At 59.8% G+C, this 22,041-nt stretch overlaps 1 protein-coding gene across 1 annotated transcript; it reads right to left on the bottom strand.

The window, feature by feature from the left end:
* Window positions 1-1,299: 1,299 nt before the first annotated feature.
* Window positions 1,300-21,302, bottom strand: NGFR (nerve growth factor receptor). The gene is made up of 6 exons (XM_058703497.1): window positions 21,101-21,302; window positions 13,973-14,114; window positions 9,939-10,298; window positions 6,076-6,328; window positions 4,327-4,487; window positions 1,300-3,677 (listed from the first exon to the last, which is right to left on the bottom strand). The coding sequence occupies exons 1-6, from the start codon at window positions 21,173-21,175 to the stop codon at window positions 3,376-3,378; spliced, it is 1,293 nt and encodes a 430-aa protein (XP_058559480.1). The 5' UTR covers window positions 21,176-21,302; the 3' UTR covers window positions 1,300-3,375.
* Window positions 21,303-22,041: the final 739 nt, after the last annotated feature.

Raw genomic sequence — 22,041 nt, 5'->3', positions numbered from 1 at the left:
CTTGAGTCCCTCTGCCAGGAATACTCTCCGCCCCCAGCTTGTTGACTCCACGCAAGGTCGCTTCAATGTCCCTTTTCTGGCAAGTCTTCCCTAACCCCTGGTAGGGGTGGGTCTGGGCTGGGGTGCCCCACTCACGGCTCTGCACATCACGCAAGGCCTGTCTGCCGTCTCCCTTGTTCCCACGGGCAGCAACTGGCTCTCCCCCTACCAAATTAGAGGCATTCCCCACCCTCCCCCCCACCCCCGCCACCATCAGAATGGGGCTCTGTTAGGACAGGAATTGTGCCTCCCTCATCAGATTAGAGGCACCCAAAGTCCTGGACTGTGTTCTCTCCAGCAGACGAGAAGAGGCTCCCTTGAGACAGAGACGGTCTCCCCCATCACCCTGGGGGTTATCCAAGCACCACGACCATCCCTCTTACCTACTCCGAGCCACCCCTTTCCACGTGCCCTCCCCACGGCCCTCACAGGCTGGGGGTGGGAATGGAAGACGGCCTCCCCCCCATCACCCCTCTACTCGGCTGCCCCAGCCAGGATCTCGAGACCAGGAAGGCTTGTTTGCTGTCCTTTCTGGGAAGAGCAAGCCTCCCGTGGCCCTCCCCAGCAACCACAAGCCAGCCCCGCCGGAAGACCTGGCCAAGTGACCAGCAGAGGCCGAGCAGCTCTGACCTGCTCCCGGGCCAGCCTCGGCGAGGAGCGCAGGCCCTGCAGCTCCTGGGCCAGGCACAGCTCGGAGCCAGGCTGCCAGGAGCCGAGGTTAGGACCTGCCGCGGAGAGCCGCCAAGGGAGGGGTCTGCCTAACTGCGGGCCAAACAGCCCCGGCTCCTGCCAGGCCATCTGGAGCCAGACCCTGTGTATGTGCATGTGTGTGGGTGTGAGTGTGTGTCTCCCAAGCCACGTGGGTGGCTGGGAGCTGCGGGGTGGTGACCTTGCCCGCCCCCCCCCCCCCCCCCCCCGCAAGCCTCTGGCTCCCTTGTGGTCACTTTCACTTCTGACATCTGGTCAAGTTCACAGCGGCCGAGCTTCCTACGTGGCTGTTTTCACTTTTCCTCTCCCAAATCTGGGGGCAAAGGGCCCCCACTCCTTCCCTGTCCCACTTAAATTTACTCCGTGGCTACCCATGTGAATTTGCTTGATTTCTGCGAAAACTCCCCGTTTCAGGAGGGGGGGAGGGGGTGGGGTGGCGGGAACAATAGGACAGGAACTCACGCAATTAGAAAGGATACCCGGGGCCCCGCTGCACATGCAGCCCCCACTGGCTCAAATCACGTGCGTTTCCAGAAAAATCTCTTGGCGCGGTTTTTCTTTCTTTGCTATTTAATGCTCATCATTTATGTTTTATGTGTAGGTTTAGGAAGGCCCAAGAAATGATTACACAGGATGCAAAGGGGGACATGACAGGGAGTCTGGAGCTCACAGCCCCCAGATGGTGGCGGAGGTTGGCGGGGGGGGGGCGGGATGGGGGGCGCGGAGAAGGGCAAAAGGGTTTCATCTCAGCCCAAAGGGAGGCAGGAGGGGCCCCAGAACCAAACACCTGCTAAAACATACTTGCGGTACCCCAACCCCCTCCCCAGCTGCTGGGGAGGAAAATAAATACACTCAGATTCTGTCCCGCTCTCCAGGTGCACAGGTGAGGGGCCAGCAGGCGAGTTTCCTCCTCCCATCAGGTTGAGGTCGGAGAAATGCCATCGACTTACAATGCCCCCAGTCCCTTACACGGAGTCGGGAGAACCCTGGGCGGTGGAGGGGTGCCTGTCAGCGCGCACCCTGCCTGGGGCTCGGGGATGGGTGTGGGGGGGGGCTCGTTCATGCTAAATAGAGGGGGTGCCACACTCATTTCAACATCAAGCAAAACAGAACAGGCCAGGAGGGACCTCAGGAGACCTCACGGCCCCTTTCTGGCACCAAGCTAGGGAACAGTCCTTTGCGGGGTCCTTTGAACTCGGGAGAGGCCCTGTGCGGGCCGCAGTCGACCTCTGTTCCTTCTTGCTGCATTCCCACCCGGGTCCACTCCTCTCCACTGCAACCTTCGGAGCTCAGCCAAACCCACACTTGCAGGAAAGGGGAGGATGGGGGTGCATTCCTCCGCGTGCAGGCCCTCGGAAGGCAGACGCCAGCTCGGGCCTCAGCCGTCTTTGGCCCACCAGACCAGGGGTGAGGGAACGGAGCAAGCTGACTCCCAATTCCCCCCCCCCCCCCCCCCCCCCGCCCCGTGCTTCTCTGGCAGCTGCCCTGGGCAGGAGCCGGCCCCGGCCCAAGGGAAAGAACTTGTGGAGAAAAGCGGGATTTCTCATCCTCTCTGTGTCTCTGTATCTGTTTGTTGCAGGCGGGGGGGTCCTTAGTCCCTGGCCCCCCGGGGCCGGCTCTAGAAGACACTGCCTCCGTTGGCTTCGGTCTGTGCGCGCATGGAGGGCACCCGGCAGGCTGGGCCGCACCACGGGTGCCACACGGACGTGCCTGAGCGGGGGATCAGGGGAGGGAAGCACAAACCCCAAAGCACGCTCGATCAAATCCATCACTGATCGAGACGGATCAACGGGCCAGGCCTTGGGCACAGCATCCCATCTCCACGGGGGTTGGACGGGCCTGGAGATGGTGGAGGGCAGGCTGGATTTGGCTTTGAGACACTTCCCAGAGGGTCGCCTGCCCCCGGCTCTCAGGCTCACGTAAACCTGAGGGCCACACCCCCTAATTCAGAGAGTGGGGTGGGGGGGGGCAGCCCACATTTGGCCTCTCCATTGCTGGGGCACTTTGGACAAGCCACTCCCTCTCTGGGCCCGACTGTCCTGTATAAAAAACAAGGGGTGGGGGCGGACCAGATTTCAAAATCCCCCTTCCAGCTCTAACAAGCCTCTGACCATCTTCCTCTTGGGCCAGAGAGGGGAGTGAGGGGGCTGAGGGAGGATGTAGGCCACAATGATGGTCCCTCATTCCCCAAGTTCACAGTGTAGAGCCCATGGCTCTGGTTCCTCAGTCTCTCCCTTTGAGTCTCTGGGGCTTTGTCATCACCCCCAACACCGTCCTTGGTGTCAGCCCCCCAGGCCCGACACCTGCTGAGGTCGAGGTCGGGGGAGGCGGGGCGGGGAGGGGGGGGGACTGGCCCACCTATAGAAGTGCCGGGAGAAGAAAGGAGCAGAAGGTTTGAGAGGTGATGAGCAGGGGCAGGGCGGGAGAGGCGGCAGGGGCACTTCTGGCACTGGAGAGAGTGAGCAGAAGCGAGGGGGGCCCCACGGGAGCAAGGACAGGGCTGTGGTGGAGGGGTCCGGGCTCCGAGGCCCTGCCCAGAGGAGCTCAGCTCTGACGCTGGCCCGTGGGGGTTGGCTGGAGCATCAGTCGTCGGAATGTGGGGGCAGGGCGGGGGGGCTCCGGGTCGGCTCACACCGGGGACGTGGCTGTGGACTCGCTGCACAGGCTCTCGACGATGTCGGCCCGCTGGATGCGGCGCAGGGCGGCCAGGAGGGCGTCGAGCGTCGCGCTGTCCTGGGCGGCCCAGCTGGCGAGCAGAGCCCGGGCTGGGCAGGCCTCGCGGGTGAAGGAGTCTATGTGCTCAGGCTGGTAGCCCAGCTCACCCGCCAGGTGCCGCCACGTGTCCCCCGCAGAGCCGTTGAGCAGTTTCTCTACCTCCTCCCGCTTGGCTGATGGCAGGCTGCTGTAGAGACCTCCGTCCCCCTTGAGGGCTGCCAAGAACCCGGGGTGGGGGTGGGGGAGTCAGGGGCTACCCTCCAGACTCCCTTTTCCCCAGTGGGCATGGGGGGCTTGGAGTAAGACCCAAGAAGGGCTGAGGCATTTCTCCTCCCAATGCAGGGAAGCCCCAGGGGCCTAGAGGCAGAGGAGTCCAAGATGAGGTCCTGGATGGAGGGGGTGGGGCAGGGCTGCGGAGGGGCCCAGGGGTGCGGACTCACATCCCCTGTCGCCCCACAGCTTCGGCACCAACCCCACCGTGTAACCCCGTCCCTGCCCCTCAACGATGAGCCGGGACAGGGCTTAGCCCCAGACTCAACTGCAGCAAATATCTTGGAGCTGGGCTCTGGGCCACTAATTAGGGTCCGTAATTAACTACGTGTTCCCCAGAAGTCCGGAGCAGGAGGCTAATTGCAGCCACTTTGGGGAGTAATTAGCCCTAGGAGGGACAATTAGCTTGATGAGTCTGGCTGCTCCGGTCTGTCAAAGCTCCCATCTCCCACAACTCTCCACTGGAAAGACCTCTCTTACCCGCGTCTCCCGTCCTCCGCAGAGGCCCTGCTCCCTGGGAACCAGCCCCTCAGGCGGTCCTTCCTGCGGTCTAACCTTCCTCCCGGCCTCACCCCGCCCAGCCTCACTGCTCACCCTGGCCGGCGGCCGTCTGCGTGTGGGCCTGCTGGTCATGCAGGCTCTGGCTGTCCACAGAGATGCCACTGTCACTGTGGAGCTTTTCTCCCTCGGGCGGGGGCGTCTGGTTCACGGGCCGGCTGTTGGCGCCTTGCTTGTCCTGTTTGCAGCTGTTCCACCTGGAGCCAGAGGACGGGCCCAGTGTCAGCGGGTGAGGGGCCACACTGGCCGGGCGGCTAAGGGATCTGTGCTCTGATGCGTGGGGCCGGGGCCACGGTAGGTACCCAGCTACACCCCCAACCCACCATGGTACCTAAGGTTCTCCTTTCTCTCCATGTTCGCCCCCACCCACCTCCCCGCCCCCACCGGCCTCGCACTGAAAGCGCCAACGTCCAATGCACGTTCATGGAGGGGCACCTGGGCGGCTCAGTCGGTCGAATGTCCGACTTCGGCTCAGGTCATGGGCTCTCAGTTCGTGGCTTCGAGCCCTGCCTCAGGCTCTGGGCTGGCAGCTCGGAGCCTGGAGCCTGCTTCGGATTCTGTGTCTCCCTCTCTCTCTGCCCCTCCCCCACTTGCGCTCTGTCTCTCTCTCTCTCTTTCTCTCTCTCTCAAAAATAAATAAACGTTAAAAAAAAATTAAAGAACGTTCATGGAATGGATGGTGGATAAATAGAAGACTGTTCCACTAAATTATGATCCACGCATACACTGAATGAGTGGTTACCAGCAATCAGATAATCCCTATGTCCCGCGAAAAGCTCTCCCAAGGGAGATTAAGTGAAAACGTAAGTTGTGGTGCATGTATAGTGTGATCCCGCTGATCCCTAAAAAAACAAAACAAAAAAACCCCCAAAAAATCCTCTGCGTGTTTACACATAACTATAAAAAGTTTCCCGTACGTGTGTTTACAAAGGCACACAAAACGGTTGGAAAGGATCCATTCCAAACAGATTCCAATGAGGAGAGAGGTGGGACTTGAGGAGATAAAAGAAAGCTTTTACTTTTTTCCTTTACAAGACCTTGGCCTTGTATTGCATTTACCCAAACAAGCATGTATTCCTTGGATGATTTTTTTTTTTTCCACGAATGGAAAATGCACTTAAACATTTCAAGCACTTTCCAGAAGTGCTGGCACATCCTGAATTTCTGGGTGTGGGTGCCACAACTTCCCAGGTGTGCCATGGGAAGGAAGAGACACAGGCACACACAGGTGACTGTGGGTAAATGGGGTTTGAGGGATGAGGCACAGGTGGCTGGTAAAGAAAACTGTGTGTGCAGCGGGGGCCTGGGGAGTCAGGGAGGGGAGTGGCATGGGAGGGGGGGTGGGGCCGGTGGCAGAACAGGTCAGAGACCGTCCCTTTCCTGCGTCCTGCTGACCTGCCACACCCTGGCATGGGGCAGCTGCTGGTGACAATGACCATGGTTTGGGGTTGAGTTTAAAAAGGGGATGAAGGGGCGCCTGGGTGGCTCAGTCGGTTGAGCGTGCGACTTCAGCTCAGGTCATGATCTCGCAGCTCGTGAGTTCGAGCCCCACGTCGGGCTCTGTGCTGACAGCTCAGAGCCTGGAGCCTGTTTCAGATTCGTCTCCCTCTCTCTCTGTCCCAACCCATTCGCATTCTGTCTCTGTCTCTCTCAAAAATAAATAGACATTAAAAAAATTAAAAAATAAATAAAAAAATAAAAAGGGGATGAATTTTCAGGTCAAGGTCACGGTTAAGCCCTACTTGAGAGCAAAGACCCAGCTTTGTCCCCCATCCCCTCTCTCACCTCTTGAAGGCAATGTAGGCCACCAGGCCCACAACCACAGCGGCCAGGATGGAACAATAGACAGGAATGAGGTTGTCGGCGGTGCCTCGGGTCACTACAGGCTGAGAGCTGCCCATCACTGTGGTTACCACATCTGCCACCGTGCTGGCTATGAGGTCTTGCTCTGGAGGTACCTCTGGCTCCTCCGTGCTGGGGGAGGTGCTGTCCGAGCCCTCCGAAGGTGTAGACCGAGTAATCCAACGGCCAGGGATCTCTGGGAGAAGGAACTACAGGAGTGAGGGCCCGCCCCCCCCACCCACACCCCCCACCCACACCCCTCCCCTCCACTTCTTCCCCAGCCCCGGCCGGGCTCCAGGTGCTAGGGTGCCCAGCTGCACACAGGGGTGAGAGCTGACATCGTGCGTATGAGTCATGACAGTGGAGAAGACGGACCGGGGTCCCCTTCAGCTCTGTCACTGACTTACTATGGGACTCTGCACACACCTCTCGGGACCTCAATTCCCCCATATCTAGAAGGGGGATATTAAGAGAGATGGTCTAGGCGCCCGTCCATCTGAGCTGTCGCCGCGGTCCTAGGAATCTATTTTGCCTTCCCTGGGTACCCAAAAGCCTGGCAGGGAGGTAAACACACAAAGAAGAGAGATCGAGCGCCAGGAAGCTTCTAGCGGGAAGCCCGCTGGGGAAATGTTGGAACGTCTCTGGTCCCAGTTGGTCCCAGTGCCCCAGTCATCCCGGTCCTTGGGAAGGATGAAGATACCCAGGCCTGGACGGAGAGATACCTCCCTGCAAACCACCTCCCCAGGAGCTGGCACTCAGCCTCCCTCCCGGTCTCTGATGTCCTAGTTCTCAGCTTGGGCAGGGGAGGGGGTGCCCAGCTGGTTTGCTCCCCTCCAGCCAGTCCTTAAACCGCCCAGTGGCTAGCCTCCGTTTCCTGCCCTGTGCGGCCCCCAAACCAAACCTTCTGATCTCGCCACCCAGAGGAGATGGTGTTGGGTAGCCCACCCCTTCCCTGGGCAGAAGCAGACTGTTGGTGGAGAAAAGACCTACAAAGAAGATACTGCCCGCTGCCTGGGGGGGGGGGGGGGGGCGGTGCGCCTTGCCCCCCACCTGGCCTGAACATGCCAGCAGGGCACTGCCAGCCTCCCTGACAGGGGACTTGGCACCTCCGGGCACTAGTGGGTGGGATTTTCCATTCTGCCACCCAGCCAGGGCCAGGACCGGGGGCTGTGGGCTCCAGACCGCCCGGGGGGTACCTGTCTGGGCAGAGTTGCCTACCCTATCCGTCCTCGCTTCCTACGCCTGGGGCACGGAGGGAAAGCAGACGGAACATGCCAGTGGGGTGAAGGAGAGGCACTTCGCTCCCTGGCTCTGCCCCCCCCAGCCCCCAGTTTGCCCACCCAAGTTGGAGCTGAGGCTGCCCACTGGTCCCTTGGGCCTCCTTGGCTCAAGATGTGGACGGTTCAAAGGCCCCCATTTTCAGCACCTTCTGAGGGGTAAGGCCCCCAGATGTGAATCTGGAATCCATCTGGCTGGCATTAGGGAGGGGGTTGCCATCTGTTGCCCCATCGTCCCCCTCCCCTAGCTCGGTCCGAGGAGTGGAGAGGGCGGGAAGTGGAAGAGACACGGCCCTGTCCTTTGGCAGCCCCAGACAGGGTGTTGGGACTGGGGAGGGTCTTCTCTTGCCCTGCGAGGAGACTGGGCAAACTGGCGAGGCAGCCTGATCCCTGAGGCTGAGATACAACTTGGCTAGGACCGACCCCACCCCAGAGGCTGAAGGTTTTGGCGGGGGGTGTGGCGGGGTGTTGGTGAATCAGGCCATCACAGAGATTCGAGAAATCTCAAATGGGACCGGTTGATAGTGGCATTAAGGGGACAGACCGGGCTAAGACGGGGCTGTCCAGGGCACTTTCTCCTCATCTCTCTGATCCCCTCTAGCGGGGGTGGGGGGCGGACAGCAGGATGAAATCCAGATGTGGCCATGTCCACCAGCATTCCAACCCGCTAAGCCCCTGGCAAGTCCTGACAGCCATTTCCGGAATGGGAGCTGTCAGACTTGGGGGTGGAAAGAGGGAGCAGGTTACTCCTAAATCCAAATTTCACTGGAACAAGGGGGTGAAGTGGGGGGTGTCCTTCTGCCCCAAGGCTGAGTGAGTCACCATGTTGACACCTGAAATGTATATGCAAGAAAGTACAATGCACTGGAGGGGGGGGCGGGTGACCAAACCACAATCCGATTCCATTTCCTGAAATGTTCCTTCTGTTCCAAGCTGACACTTAACCCTTCAGAAACTCAGAGAAGGGAAGAGGGGCAGGGATAAACACAGCCCTCAGGGGCACCCTCTTCCTTCAGGCTGGCTGGGAAAGTAGGGTGGTATCTGGGAGGAATGCGTGAATGCCTCGGAAGGGAGAGCCTACCCCTCCCACAGCCACTACCTCTCTTTGCTGTCACCGCACCCCTGAGTAAGTCCCCCCACCGGCTGGTCCAGACTTGCCCCTGAATCGTGCTGCCCGCCTGCCTGCTGCCCGCTGCTCTGCCCTGTGCCTGACGCCACTTGCCTGTCTCCTGGCCGAGGGCAATTGCCACCGGAATCGTTCTGTTCTGCGCCCCACTCCTCCCCCCCCAACACCCCCTCCCAACCCCAGTGTGTGAAGTTTCACACACATACCTGGCCTCAGCCCATGTTTAACCACCCTCCCCACCGTGTGCTCCCCGAGCCAGGGATGACAGGATGTGGCAGGCAGGCGTGCTCCCCACGAGCAGGGGATCTATCCCCCCCCAAATGACTGGGGGCTGACTGAAGGCAGGGGCTGTGCTGCCTCCCCCCAGAATGGGGGAGGGGCTTCCTGGGAACTAAATCCTGGGACCCTATCTGTCTCATCGGAATGGGGCAAAGGCTGTCTCTCCCCCGTGAGACCTGGGGCTCCCCGAAGGAGGCTGTTCAGGGGAGAGCAGCCAAAGGCAAGTAGCTAACAAGGTACCCAGCCACAGGGCAATGGGCAGAAAGGAAAGGCACTGACAACCTCTCCCCGGAGATGGATGTCACCAACCAGAAACCAAAATGGGTCTGCCCTGGCTGCCACAGCGCTTCCTCCTCCCATCCCGGGAACTGTCTCATCTCCACGGGGCGCCATGCCTGACCAAGGTGGGTGCACCCAGTTTCCAGCCACCCTGGAGACCCACAGCCCTCCAGGAGCACTCTGTCTTATCCCTGGGCTCCTGAGCCCCAGGCCTGCTTCCTCTGCCCCCACCACCTCCTTAGTGTCCCCTGAGTCCAGTGTCCTCCTCGGCTAACGGTAACAATGACTGTTGACCCCTCCCCCAGACACCGCAAGTTAAAGAGGGCCAGCCACCTTCCCTAACCCACAGCATCCCTGGAAGCTGCATGACCAATGAGGAAACTGAGGTCCAGAGACAAGGGTGACCTCCCAACCGTCACTCCAAGAGCGACAGCGAAGATTCCATCCCCCAAGGCTATAAACCACTCTGGACTGAGACCAGGCCTCAGAGCCAAAGGGCCCCAACTCCTGAGGGTCCTCAAGCCCCTCGTCCAGGCCAGAGAGGCTGCTCAAAGACCAAACATGTCCCGCACTGGGCTCTGACCCACAGGCTACCTTTGAGTTGCTTGTCTGTTGCCCATCCAGTCCCACAGACGAATAAGCCGCGGGAACTGAGTTCAAGGGTAGTAGCTGCGGCCTGGGGGCCAGACGAGGGCTTTCTAAGCACTCAGCCCAAGGAAGGAAATAGTGGGAGGGGGTCCTTTGGGCCTGGGGGTTTCAGGGAGGGTGGCGGCGGGCTCAAGGCCACCGAGCAGGCCCGGCCCGTCTCGACCCCCAGGGGGCGCCCTTGCCCGCGGCGCGCTCACCCTCGCACTCGGCGTCGGCCCAGCGCGTGCACTCGCGCAGCTGGCGCTCGGTGTCCTCGCAGACGGTGCAGGGCAGGCACGGGTCCACGTGGTTGGCCTCGTCCGAGTACGTGCCGTCGGGACACTCCTCGCACACGGTGTTCTGCCGGTCCTGGCACGAGAACACCAGGCCGGAGCCCGCCTCGCACACGCGGCACGCCTCGCAGCGGCCCGTCGTCTCGTCCTGGTAGTAGCCGTAGGCGCAGCGACACACGGCGTCGTCGGCCTCCACGCACGGCGCCGACATGCTCTGCAGGCCCACGCACTCGGTGCACGGCTTGCACGGCTCCGTGGCGCTCACCACGTCCGAGAAGGTCACGCCTGAGGGCAGATGGAAGGGCCGGGTGGGGGCGGGTTGGGGGTGGGCACGGAAGTTCGGCACCTGCCCTCCGGGCATCCGGGACGTGGGGGGCTGGAGGCGCTCCCTCCCTCCCGTATCTTCCGCAGGGGCCCCTCCCTGAGCCCCACCCTCCTCCTCGGGGGTCCCAGGCGGTCTGGGAAGGGCCCCTCCCCACCCCACCACCCCAGCCCAGTGCCCCAGGGCCAGAAGCACGGACCCCTGATGCTAGGCGGGGTAACCCGCCTGGAGCCGGTAAATTTCTTGTTAAATTCTCTTAGAGAGTTCCCGGCCCAGTACCCTTGTTCCCAGCATGATTAAGGAATAATCTGAGCGTGGTTCCCATCCAACCCTCCCCGCGGGCCAGAGCTGGACTGCGAACCCAACCCAGGCACGGGCGGGCCTTCGCTTAGGGAGCCTCCCGCCCCCGCTGCCCTTCCATTCGTCTGCGCGCAGGTGGGGGCCCAGGTGTGGCCTGACTAGGGTGAGACCGCAGAATGTCCACCCGTGGCGCTACCCCACGCTGCTTAAGGGCTGGGCTCTTGAGGGTGGGGATGGTCTCCCTGACAAGGCAACAATAGGAGGGATTGACGCTAGACAGCAAGAAGGACTTGCCCGTAGAGTCCTCTCCTAATGGATGTGAGCTCTGATCTAATAAGGGGAGGGACGCCAGGGGATGCCAGGGTCCTCTCCTCCGTGTGCAAGGAGCGGGGAAGGCACAGATCCTTCACCCCTGCTCGCCCAGGTGCAGAACTCTGTGCCAGTCCGAGTCCAAGAGGATTCATCCTGGCTTCAAGGGCAGAAAGAGAATTTAGGAACCGCGAACCAGGGAAGGAGGGGGTGTTCAGAATGTGGAGGCGGAAGTAAACTAGGGTTTCCCCACTGGGGGGAAATCGAGGCCTGCAATTCTGAGCTTAACCTTGTCTAAAGGAATCCAGAGTCCAGATGGAGCACAGGGTCATGATCTTTGGCAGAAGCAAAGAAAGAAAAGCAGAGCCGAATGAAAGGGAAAGAAACTGAGGGGGGAAGACAACACAGAAGACAAGACAAGCCTGAAAGGAGACCAGTGTCAAGTCTGTTCTGGCAGAGGAACTCCTGTGTTTCTCTTCCCGGGGATCAGGCAGACCTCGACCCAAAACCTGCGTCTGTCACTTATTAGCTGTGTGACTCCGGGTGTTTTACTTAACCTCTCTGAGCTTTTTTCTTTCTCTGTCAAATGGAGAATAATGTCTCCGCTCACAGGGTTGTGGTGAGGAATACATGAAATTCTACCATAAAGCACTAGCCACACAGCAGGGACCCTACAAAGGTTGAGCCCCCTGGGGTGGGCAGTGGTAAGCCCCGTGAACTTCAGTAGCAAGGATACAGTCAGCAGAAGGGACTTGCAAACATACACAGTCGAGCAGGATGTCCAGTTTATGCAAACAGGAGGATGCTGTCTGGTTGGCATGTGGCAGGGGGTGTGGGTTTCAATCACACTGGAGGGGGGAGGGGAAGGGGGGCCCTGCCCATGGGAAAATGCAGAAAAACGAGTAGTAGAAAACTCTTGGGAGGGGGTTTTAAGGGGTGGGGAAAATGTGGCCTTTTTTGGCAGAGAATGAAGGCGGGAGCTTAATGGGTTTCCTTGTGGAAACGTTTTGAGGACAGAGGGAAAGTCCGCTGGGGTCTCCATCCCATAAAGTGAGCTTATAAAGGCGGCCTGTTAACACAGCTGGAGCGGTGGGGGGGGGGGGGGGAACAGAGGAAGCAGACTCGAGGGAGGGACTCCTCCTGCCACCACCTCCTTGCTGGGCTCTGCTCCTGTCTCCCCTTCCCTGTAGATGCCAGAGCCTCCCTCTCTCCCAGGCTCCTCTCCCCTACCTCCTGTTCTGACAGAAGGGGGTAGGGTCCCATCCTGGGAGACTTAGGGTCCAGGGAGGAGAGGCACTAGGCAGGGGTCTAGGAAACGAGAGAGGCAAACTCGGGAGGTTCCAGGTAAACCAATGGTTGGCCAACCCCCACCCCCACCCCCACCCTGGGATGGAAACCCCGTTAGGCCAGGGCCAGTGGCCAGAAGGCAAGGTGGCAAAAGGCATTACAGCGTGTGTAGCCTCTCCACCTGAGGTCCAGGCATCTCTCTGCTGCAGGATAGAATTATAGGATCCACAGGCACAGAGAGAGGAAAACTGTATTTTGGGACACCAAGGAGTTGGTGTTGCCGATCGGCTGTGTGCGTGCGTGTGTGTGTGTGTGTGTGTGTGTGTGTGTGCACGTGCGTGGTGGTGGTGGAGAGGCATCCAGAGGTCAGATTAGGCGGGTGGGTTCAGGGTTCCCGGTTCCTGTACTCTTGTTTCCATCACGATTGAAGAATAATCTGAGGGCACCTCGGTGGCTCAGTTGGTTAAGCCAACTCTGGATTTCGGCTCAGGTCATGGTCTCACAGTTCGTGAGATCGAGCCCCGTTGTTGGACTCCACGCTGACAGTGCAGAGCCTGTTGGGACTCTCTCTCCCTCTCTCTGCCTTCCTCTGCTCGCTTGCTCTCTCTCTCTCAAAATAAATACACTTTTTTTTTAAAAAGCCTAATCTTGGGGCGCCTGGGTGGCGCAGTCGGTTAAGCGTCCGACTTCAGCCAGGTCACGATCTCGCGGTCCGTGAGTTCGAGCCCCGCGTCAGGCTCTGGGCTGATGGCTCGGAGCCTGGAGCCTGTTTCCGATTCTGTGTCTCCCTCTCTCTCTGCCCCTCCCCCGTTCATGCTCTGTCTCTCTCTGTCCCAAAAATAAATAAAAAACGTTGAAAAAAAAAAAAATTAAAAAGCCTAATCTAGTATGGTTCCCAGCGGCCCTCCAGGCGGGCAGTGAGTGCTAGGTAGAAGGCAGGATGTGAATCTAGGCAGAGAGGAAAGGTTTCTGGGCAGGGAGAGAGCACTGAGCCCATGGCCTGAAGGCAGCAACTGAGGCCGGGGGCATCCCGCAGGGACAGAGACTCCTGGGTCAAAAGCACCCAGAATTCAGACCCCAGGCCTGCCATCCTTCTGCATCCCCTAGGGGGATGCATCCCCTTGGGGTTCTCCCCCCTCCCCAAGGAAATCCCAGGTAGGACAGGCCACAGCAGCCCTCTCCCCTCTGACACCAGCCCACAGCGAGGAGGACATCCTGACGTTGATTCAGCCCCCATTCCCGCCCCCTCTGGAAAGCTCTGCTTCCTTGGTCAGAGCTGGAGAACAGTTGGCCTGGGGGGGAAGGGTAGCCACACCTTCCCAGGATCCCCCAAGGTCAGTTTCCAGGGCAGCCAGGATGTGATCCTCCCCCACTCCCCCCCAAACCCGGTGAGGGTAAGTGGCAGCCATTGATTTTGCAGTGCGGATGATATTTTTAGCTGGTCTTAGCATCAGCTACTCCTCCCACCTGGCCACATTCTTCTACCAGGCCTCTCTGCCTGGGGGCTGGGAAGGGGCACCCCCTGGGGATCCCTCATCAGGTCCTCCACATACTTCCCCGCATCCCTTCTCCGCTTCCCCCCTGGCTTCCTCTATGGTGTCAGACCCATGCCAGTGTCCATACGGAAGTGGGCCGGAGATCCTGCCTGGAGGCAGAAACGCGCATAAGGCTTCTAGCGGGCATGTTCCTCCCGGCCGATGTGCCCTTCCGCCCCTCCCCCCACCCGCCACCCTGTACTCACTGTCCAGGCAGGGCTCACACACGGTCTGGTTGGCTCCGCAAGGCTGGGCTACGCCCTCTCCCAGGTTGCAGGCTTTACAGCACTCGCCGCTGTGGGTGAACAGGCCCGTGGGACATGCCTCCTTGGCACCTCCAAGGGACACCTGGGTGGGGGGGAGATCAGAAGGTCAGACTGGCAAGAGAAGGGAGAGAGGGGGTCTTCCGGGGGATCCAACACCCCCCTCCTAGAGCCTTCTATTGGAACCACCTGGGCTGGGGATGAGCTCACCACGGAGGCATCAGGCACATCAAAGCTGGCGGGGAAGCAAGGCGGTGGGGGGACAGTGCGCCCCTGCCGGCTGCTGGGGGTGTGAGGTCAGAGCCCCGGAGGCTGACTTTGTGCAGAGTTCATCTTGGGGTTACGGCAGCTTCTGGAATCCCAAGGATGCGCCACCTGGGGAAGGCGGCCTGAGACCCAGCAGCGGGCCTTTGGGCAGGTACAGGTTGCAGCTGGCACAGGGCTCCCAGCCAACGGGGCAACTGGAAGCTAAAATCTAGCCCACATGCCACTTGCTAAAGCTGTGCACCTGCACCCCATCTACCCACAGGGGAGCCCTTTTCTAACAAAGGCTAGCAGGGCCCTCCTCCAGGGCCTTAATTCTACCTTTCCACATCCTGAATATTAGATGGGAGGTGTCTGTACCCAAGAACAGAAGGCAGAGGGGGTAGGGTCTTGGGTTCGAATCCTGACTCTGCACTGGAGTTCTGACCATCTCTGCCTTCCCTCTCTGAGTCTGCCTCTCCTCGTGGATGGCAACAGAGACCACTCCGGGCCAGAGCAGAGAACGGGCCAATTAGCAAGAGTCTGGAGCCAAGAAGGGAGAAAGGGACGCCTGTTATCAATGATGAAAACGGGGCTGCTCTCACCATCCGGCCACCCTGCTCCACCAGGGTTTGATTTCCAGCCACCAGCCCTCCCCTCTCCCTGCCCCCCATGCAGCCAGTGGGAACGGGCGCTGGAACCGGGGGAAAGGGGAGTCAGATTCCTGCCACGGAGGCATCTTTGCTCTTTGCTCATGGATGGAACGATTTAGCACCAGATTCCCTGGGGTGGGGGGAGGGGGGGAGTGCTGGCCTCTTGCTTTATGTTTCTATTCCTTACCAAAAAAAAAAAAAAAAAAATCTTCATGTCTAATAAAACTCCAAAGCCTGTTTCCCTGGCTTCAGACCATGCAGCCCTCCTTTGATGCCAAGAGGAAGTATGGGCTCTGGGGTCATGGGACCAGAGGGGAGTGTTAAAGGTCATTTTGGATATCCCTCTGCTTCCACACTGGCCAGATCAGAGCCAAGAATACTCCCTTTCCTTCCAGTCCTTTAAAATATTCTGAGGTTTAGGGGTGCCTGGGTGGCTCGGGCGGCTGAGCGGCCAACTCTTGATTTCCGCTCAGGTCATGATCTCCCGGTTCGTGAGTTCGAGTCCTTCATCGGGCTCGGTGCTGACAGTGCCTGAATTCTGTCTCCCCTTCTCTCGGCCCCACCCCACTCGCTCTCTCTCAAACATAAATAAATAAAATACTCTGAGGTCTCCCTAGGGTTTGGTGGATGGAGGGGGATGGACAGGTGGGATCAGTCTAGGAGGGGGAGGCCGGGGGCATCCCGCAGGGACAGAGACTCCTGGGTCAAAAGCACCCAGAATTCAGACCCCAGGCCTGCCATCCTTCTGCATCCCCTAGGGGGATGCATCCCCTTGGGGTCCTCAAGTGACCAGCAGGGAGGGTGCAGGCAGCACAGGAGGGGGGCCTTGGGTATTGCCACCATCCCCTCCCAGGTGGTAGGAACACCGACCTGGGAACATCTGCAGACCGGAAGCCATGAGGGGTGGGAGTGGGTGGTGTCCCAGATGCAGGCTTTCCCCCAGGAGGAGAGCGAGATTCCAGAAAGTTCTGTTTGGATTTCTTTTCATCCTCTAGGGCTCCGCTTAAATGTCACTTCCTCAAGGAAGTGGTCCTGTGGCCCCCACCCCTCTCAGATCAGGTGGAGGTGACCTGTTACAGTTCTCCCTGGTCACTGCTCTTGTCCGCAGAGTCCCCTACTGGACCGTCAGCTACCCGGGGGCAGCGCTGTGGTTGCCCCTGCACCTGGTACATAGTAGGGACTCAAAACATGTATGTTTATGGAATTTAAGAACATGAAAATACAATATGAACTAGAGGATTTGCCGCTCTAATGCTTTTCGTTGTAAAGCATCATGGTTGCGCCCTTCTGACTCCCGAACATACCTGCCCAGTTTCCCCAGGACTCAGGGACTCAGTGCTTAACCCCAGTGATTATTCTGGGCTGCCGTGCAGTGAAGTCCTTGTGTCTTTACCCCAAACTATCACACTCTTGTGTCTGAGTTCTTCTGTCAGCCCTTTTTTTTTTTTTTAAAGTGTTTCTGCCTCCCTCCTTCCTGTCAAGATATCAGTTGTCAATTTCGCTGCTACCAGAGTGTGACCTGAGCAGCCCCTCCCCCACCACCCTAACTTATGAGACCTAATTGAATCTGTAGAAAGCATGTAACTAGCCTGGGTAGGGAGGGATAAAACCAGGAGTGTAGGTAGGCTCTGAACCAGGAGGGGGCCATTCTCCGGGGAAAAGGGGCAAGCTACACTGCCTTCCTCCTCAGGGGTCTCCATTGCTCTGAATCCTGGCTCATCACTTAGAGCTGGGTGACCTGGGCCAGGCTGAAGTGTCTCTGGGCCTCAGTTCCTTCATCTTAAGGTGATGGTGACAATACCTGTCTCAGAACATTGCTGTAGGCATTAAGCGAAAAAGGTGTTTATACACTTCAAGATCCCTCTTCCCCACCCCACCCCCACCGCCCCACCCCCAAGGTCTTTCCTGCTGCTTTTGTGGTTTTTGGCTGGGTTCCAGTTGGTTGAGGTCAGCAGAGAGCTGGACCCGCTGAGGGGGTCTGTCGATGGCAGTTGCGCATCCCGTACAAGCCCCCTCTTCCTCGAGGCCTGCCCTCCCTGCGATCCTCTCTCTTCTCCCAAGTCTTGCATTTGGACACCAGGCCACATAATTAGTACCCAGGCGTTTCCTGTGCTTGTGTTATGTGTCCTATTTCAAAACACCCCAGATCTGCTACTTAACAGTGTGCTACTCTGGGAACAAGTCGCAGTCTCTCTGAGCCCTCCATTTTCCCACCTAAAAGTCTGGCTTCGTAATATTTACGGCTCAGGGTCGCCATGAAAATTACAGGAAATAATTTATGCGAGTCCGTCCGGTGTGTAGAAGGAGTTCAATAGATGTTGGTCGTCAGAGAAGTGTCTTGTCTGAGGCTGAGCTGCTGAGCCCAAGTAGGAGGGGAGAGTTGTAGTCAGCCCCAGAGAGAGGAAACTACCTAAGAGGAGGGGGCGGGATAGGCACGAAGATAAACTTACCCACCAGGAAGAGTCTGAAGAGGGCACAGGGACCAAAGGAGGATGGGAATTGTTCTCCTTACAGATAACTGATTAATTAACAACTATTCGCTAGTCAACAACTATTTACTGAGCGCTGAACTAAGAGTTTCCAATGCGACATGGTCACTGACCCCTGGGGGAAGTCACAGTCCCTTGAGGGAGAGAAAATACCACTCCAAACAGTGACATCAGAAGCCAAGATGCTGAAGGGGAAAGACTTGAGGGACTGCCTTCATCTCCTCTCTGACAGATGGGGAAACTGAGGCTCACAGAGGCCGTTCTGCCAAGTGGCTTGACTCATGGCCTGTGTCACACCTTTGCTCGGTCCAAAGTGGGGCAATATCGGGAAGCAAGGAGGGATGACCAGGATTCAGGCTTCTTGCTCCAAAATGATCAATTTACCAAAATGATAGCCACATTGGCCTGAAATGTACATCTATTACACTTATTCACTTCCAACTTAATGGAGTGATTTCATCCCATTTTTTGAGAATGTTTTGCAATCTTGTCGCCATCTCAAGGCTTTCAAAAAACTAAGGTGGACCCATCCTCTGATGAACGGACTTTTTAAAACTTTTTTTTTAAATTGGACAAACTAGAAAACACACTAAATAGGTGAAAGAATTTGAAACTATATGACTGCTTCAGTGGGATGAGCCCTAACCATTCACAACAGTCTCGGCAAAGGGGTCCTTAGGTGAATGGAGCCATTAACCACCGCCAGGGGGCTGAAGAGTTTTCAAATACGTGGAGGGTCTTTTGAGGTCGATGCAAACCCAGGAGAGACACTGCCACATGCGTGCCACTCCTTTAGAGAGAGATTGAATTTAGGGTAGGAGACAAGAGCTAATTACTGAGGATGATGCTGCATGGAGGCTATGGGAGGGGGCGGGGCGGGGGAGAACATGGGTGGGGGGCAGGGGCTCAGTTCCAAATTTGTGGCGCCAAGGACATAGGACATAGATCTAATATTGAGGGCTAGTGATGGTCAAGGACCTCGTGTCCCTCCGTGATCTAGAAGGCTGGCGGGGGCGGGGGGGGGGGGGCGGGGAGTGGGGTGGTGATGGCACACGGAGGACAGAATAAACTCGAAGCCAAGCATCCCGGGTTCCAACAGGGGCTCCACCCCTTCCGAACTGGGGGAGCCTGGTTTCATGCCTGAAAGTCTGGGAGGTTCAACTCCCTCAACTGTATGAGGGGAATAACTAGATTTACTCTGCGGGGATCTTATAAGGATTAAATGACACAGTAGAAATTAACCAGGGCAGTGCGTGGCACATAGCAGGCACTCGCCCGATTTTATTATTCCCACCTCCCCACCCCCCATCCCCACCCCCAGGGCAGAATCTAGGCGTGTGAATGGACCCCGGCGGGTACAGGGGAGCGGGGACCCCTTCCATCCCCGAGCCGCCTCCCCCGCCCTGTCCTCTCATTTGCTGCGCTCGTTGCATCCCTATTAGGCGCATTAGCCAGCCCGGCGGCTCCGGTTACAGACGTCTGAATGACAAAGTGCCTCCATTACCGGCGCGGCCGGCCAGCCGAGCCGCCGGGACGCGCTCTGGTTTCAGCACTCTCTCGCCGCGGCCCAGGAAGAACCTCGGACCGCCGCGGCGCGCAGAGCGAGCGCGTAGACAGCAGTCCCGCGGCGAGGCGGAGGCCAGAGCCGCAGGCGCTTGGGGGCCGCGTTCTGCGCGGGGTCCACCTTCCCGAGCTCCCAGGCGCTCCGCGCCCAGCTCCCCTCCTTCCTCACCCCTTCTCTACTGGGGTGGTGGGGGGAGGACTCTCTCCAGCCTTGGTCTGGAGCCCACGCCCTCGCCCCTCTGAGCTCTGCACTCCTGGCCACCCCAGTCCCACCCCCCAAGTCAAGATGCCTCTCTGAGCCGCCGCGTTAGTCAGCAACCATGCCCGCGGTCACTCCCAGATCTCCGGCGAAGCCACAGGTGCTGACAGCTCCAAGGGGCTGGGCTTCGGGGATGGGGCCAGTGCCCGGAGAGGGCCTCTGCCCACCCTCGCCCCCACATTCCACCGCCCGCCCACTCTGGGGATGGCCTCAAGCCCGCCCCCGCGGAGAAACGAGCTGGGACGCCGCGCTGCCTCCTTCCGAGGCATGGGGAGTACCGAGCTGGGAATCAGGTGAGGGACGGCCTAGCAAGCACTGGGGAGTTAACTTGCTTGCGAGATCTTGGCCAAGTCGTTTACACTCCCAGAGCCTCTCAGTCTCCCTTCCTGTAAGATGGGGGTTGGGGATGCAATGCTCAGATGAGAGATGAAAATGGCAGGGAGAGTGATGACACCTCTTCGGCGCCGTTCAGGGGCCCGCACAGGTCACATCTCCTGAGTATCTTGGGACTACCAGACGGACTTAGATGCTCAAGAGGACCCGCAGTCCTAGGCGGAGGCAGGATCCGAGGCACCTGAGCGCCTCCGTCTGGTTCGGTGCCCGGCGTCTTCCACCGAAAGCTGGGCGGGGCACGGGCGGTATCCAGAGCCGCTTGGGCGCTGGAGCCCAGCGAACCGCGGGCGCGGCGCTCGGGTTGCTTAACTTGACGGGGTCGGAATGCGGGCGCGGCGCGCAGCCCTAGGCGCGCCCGAAGCTGCGGGTGGCACAGCCGTCGCATCTCAGCGCCCCCTGCCGGCCACCTCGGCCAGCGCGACCCGGGGCTGCGCGCCGCCGGGACCTTCCCCGCTTTGCGAGTCCCAGCGCTCTGCGCCCTGAGACTTGGCTGTGGCCAGACCGGGTCGCGCGGTGTCTGCTCCATCCCTGTCGGTCCTAGGCGCTGCTTCAAACCGCGAACATCAGCGCGTCGGAGGAGCCCGCGGGTCGCGGGGGAACCAGGGAACGGGTTCGCCCCAGCGAAGTGGGCGCTCCCTTCCCAGCCTCGGATCCCCAGCCTCATTTCCCAGACTGGGCGAGGCCGCGAGAAAGAGCACGCGACAGGCGCGGGAAACGTCCGTCCCTCCGCTCTGTCTGCTGGTCCCACTGTCCCTCGGCGAGAAGGCGGGGCCCTGACCACTTCAGGGTCCGCTCTCCCTTCTCCGTCCTCTTTCAATTTGCTTGCATCTATCTCCCTCGCCGTCGTCCTTTTTCTGCCCTCCCTAACCCACTTCTCTCTCTGCAACCGACCCCCCGCTCCCCGAAGCTCTCCCTCCCACGCCCCTCCCCCCCATTGTCTGCCTGGCCCTCATTGTCCGATGCCCGGTCCCCTCTGCCTCCAGTCCCTCCAACCTCCTCCCCCATTGTTCTATCTCCTCGTCTCCGGTTCCCCGCCCCAGCCCCGCTTGTCCCTCATATCTCCAATCCCCGTCCCATTCCTCTTCCTTCCGTCCCACGACCCTCCAGAGATCAAGATGCTCAGGGGGAAAGTCGCCTCGAGATCCCGGCATCCAAGCGTCCTCTTCAGAAGAACCCAGGCATCCGAGAGAGCCCCTCTCGGCTCTGCCGTACACACCCTCCGCGGTACCCGAGGACCCGCATCCCCGCGCCCCTGTCTCGCGCATCTCTATCCTCGGTCTCAGGGTCGCCTCTGCGCTCTGAGAACCCTAGACGCTCCTCCGTGGATCCTGGCATCGGAACTCCCCGCCCGCCATCCACCCCCAGCATCTGGGACCCCCTCGCTCTGTTCTGTTTTCCCTTGGCGGAACCTGAGCCCATTGGGGTTCCCGTCCGGGGAGAGAGCGCGGGCTCCCCTCCGGCTAGCACTCACCCCCAGGAGCAGCGGCAACAGCAGCAGCAGCGGGCGCGGCCCGTCCATGGCGCAGCCCGCGGCACCTGCCCCCATCGCCCGCCTCCCGCGGCAGCGCTCGGCTTCCAGTTGAGTCCGCTCCGCGGACGGATAGGGCTGCGCTGCGCTGCGCTCCAGCGCCCGCCCCCCAGAGCTGGCCGCGGCTCCGCTCGCTCTGGCTGCGGGCGGGAGGGGCCGGGAGAAGCCAGTGCGGCGGCCCCGCCTCCTCCCCGCCCAGCCCGCCCACCCCCGGAACCGCGCCCGCCCGCCCCGCCGCCTCCGGGAGGGGAGAGGAGGGGAAGGGAGGGCTTGCGGGGAGCTGCGCGCCCGCGCGCCCCGCGGCCGCTTTTCCGCGCCCGGGCCCTCGGAACCTCTCCCGACTCCGCCCCGGTACCCAGTGCCGGGTCCGCGCTAAGGCGTGTCGCTCCCGGATGCTGTGGGCTCTGGGACCAGGGCGTCCCCACCGCGGCTCCCATTCCCTCTGGGCTGCAGACCCCGCCGGGTTCACTCTCTAACCCGTCTTCCTCTGCCTCCAGCTTCGGCTTCTTTCCCCGGGGCTCTGCTCCCTTCTCAGCCGTTCTCAGCAGGAAGGCCCGCCCGGCTCTTCACCTCCTGGTCCACACCCGATCCCTACTTCTGCCCCTTCCCCGGGCAAAGGCGTAGGGGAAGGGGAGGGGAGGGGTAGCAAGGTGGTCTGAGCCCAACAGCGTGCAGCAGGGGCATTCAAGGTGGAGTCCATCCTGATGTTTCTGAATTCGCAAAAGATGGGTTTGGAGGGGGGGCGGGTATCAGGTGTGCACACAAGATCACAGGAATACACACACCCTCAAGCTCACGTATACATGTGCTTACGCACGTGTCCACACCACCCTCCTGCACTCGTGTAAACCTGTGCATTCTACACATGCATGTGCACCTACACA

The sequence above is a fragment of the Neofelis nebulosa genome, chromosome 16 (genome assembly GCF_028018385.1).
Source record: "Neofelis nebulosa isolate mNeoNeb1 chromosome 16, mNeoNeb1.pri, whole genome shotgun sequence".
Taxonomy (NCBI): domain Eukaryota; kingdom Metazoa; phylum Chordata; class Mammalia; order Carnivora; family Felidae; genus Neofelis; species Neofelis nebulosa.
Note: the sequence above shows the minus strand (reverse complement) of the source record. Positions and strands in the feature narration are given on the sequence as shown.

What these genes read in the sequence shown, in the direction of transcription:
- NGFR (XM_058703497.1), bottom strand. Translation starts at nt 21,175, where the DNA reads ATGGGGGCAGGTGCCGCGGGCTGCGCCATGGACGGGCCGCGCCCGCTG. An exon ending in GTGTGAGCCCTGCCTGGACA is followed by an intron (nt 10,299 to 13,972) that starts GTGAGTACAGGG and finishes ATCTGCCCTCAG; the next exon opens with GCGTGACCTTCTCGGACGTG. An exon ending in GCAGACGGCCGCCGGCCAGG is followed by an intron (nt 3,678 to 4,326) that starts GTGAGCAGTGAG and finishes GGTTCTTGGCAG; the next exon opens with CCCTCAAGGGGGACGGAGGT.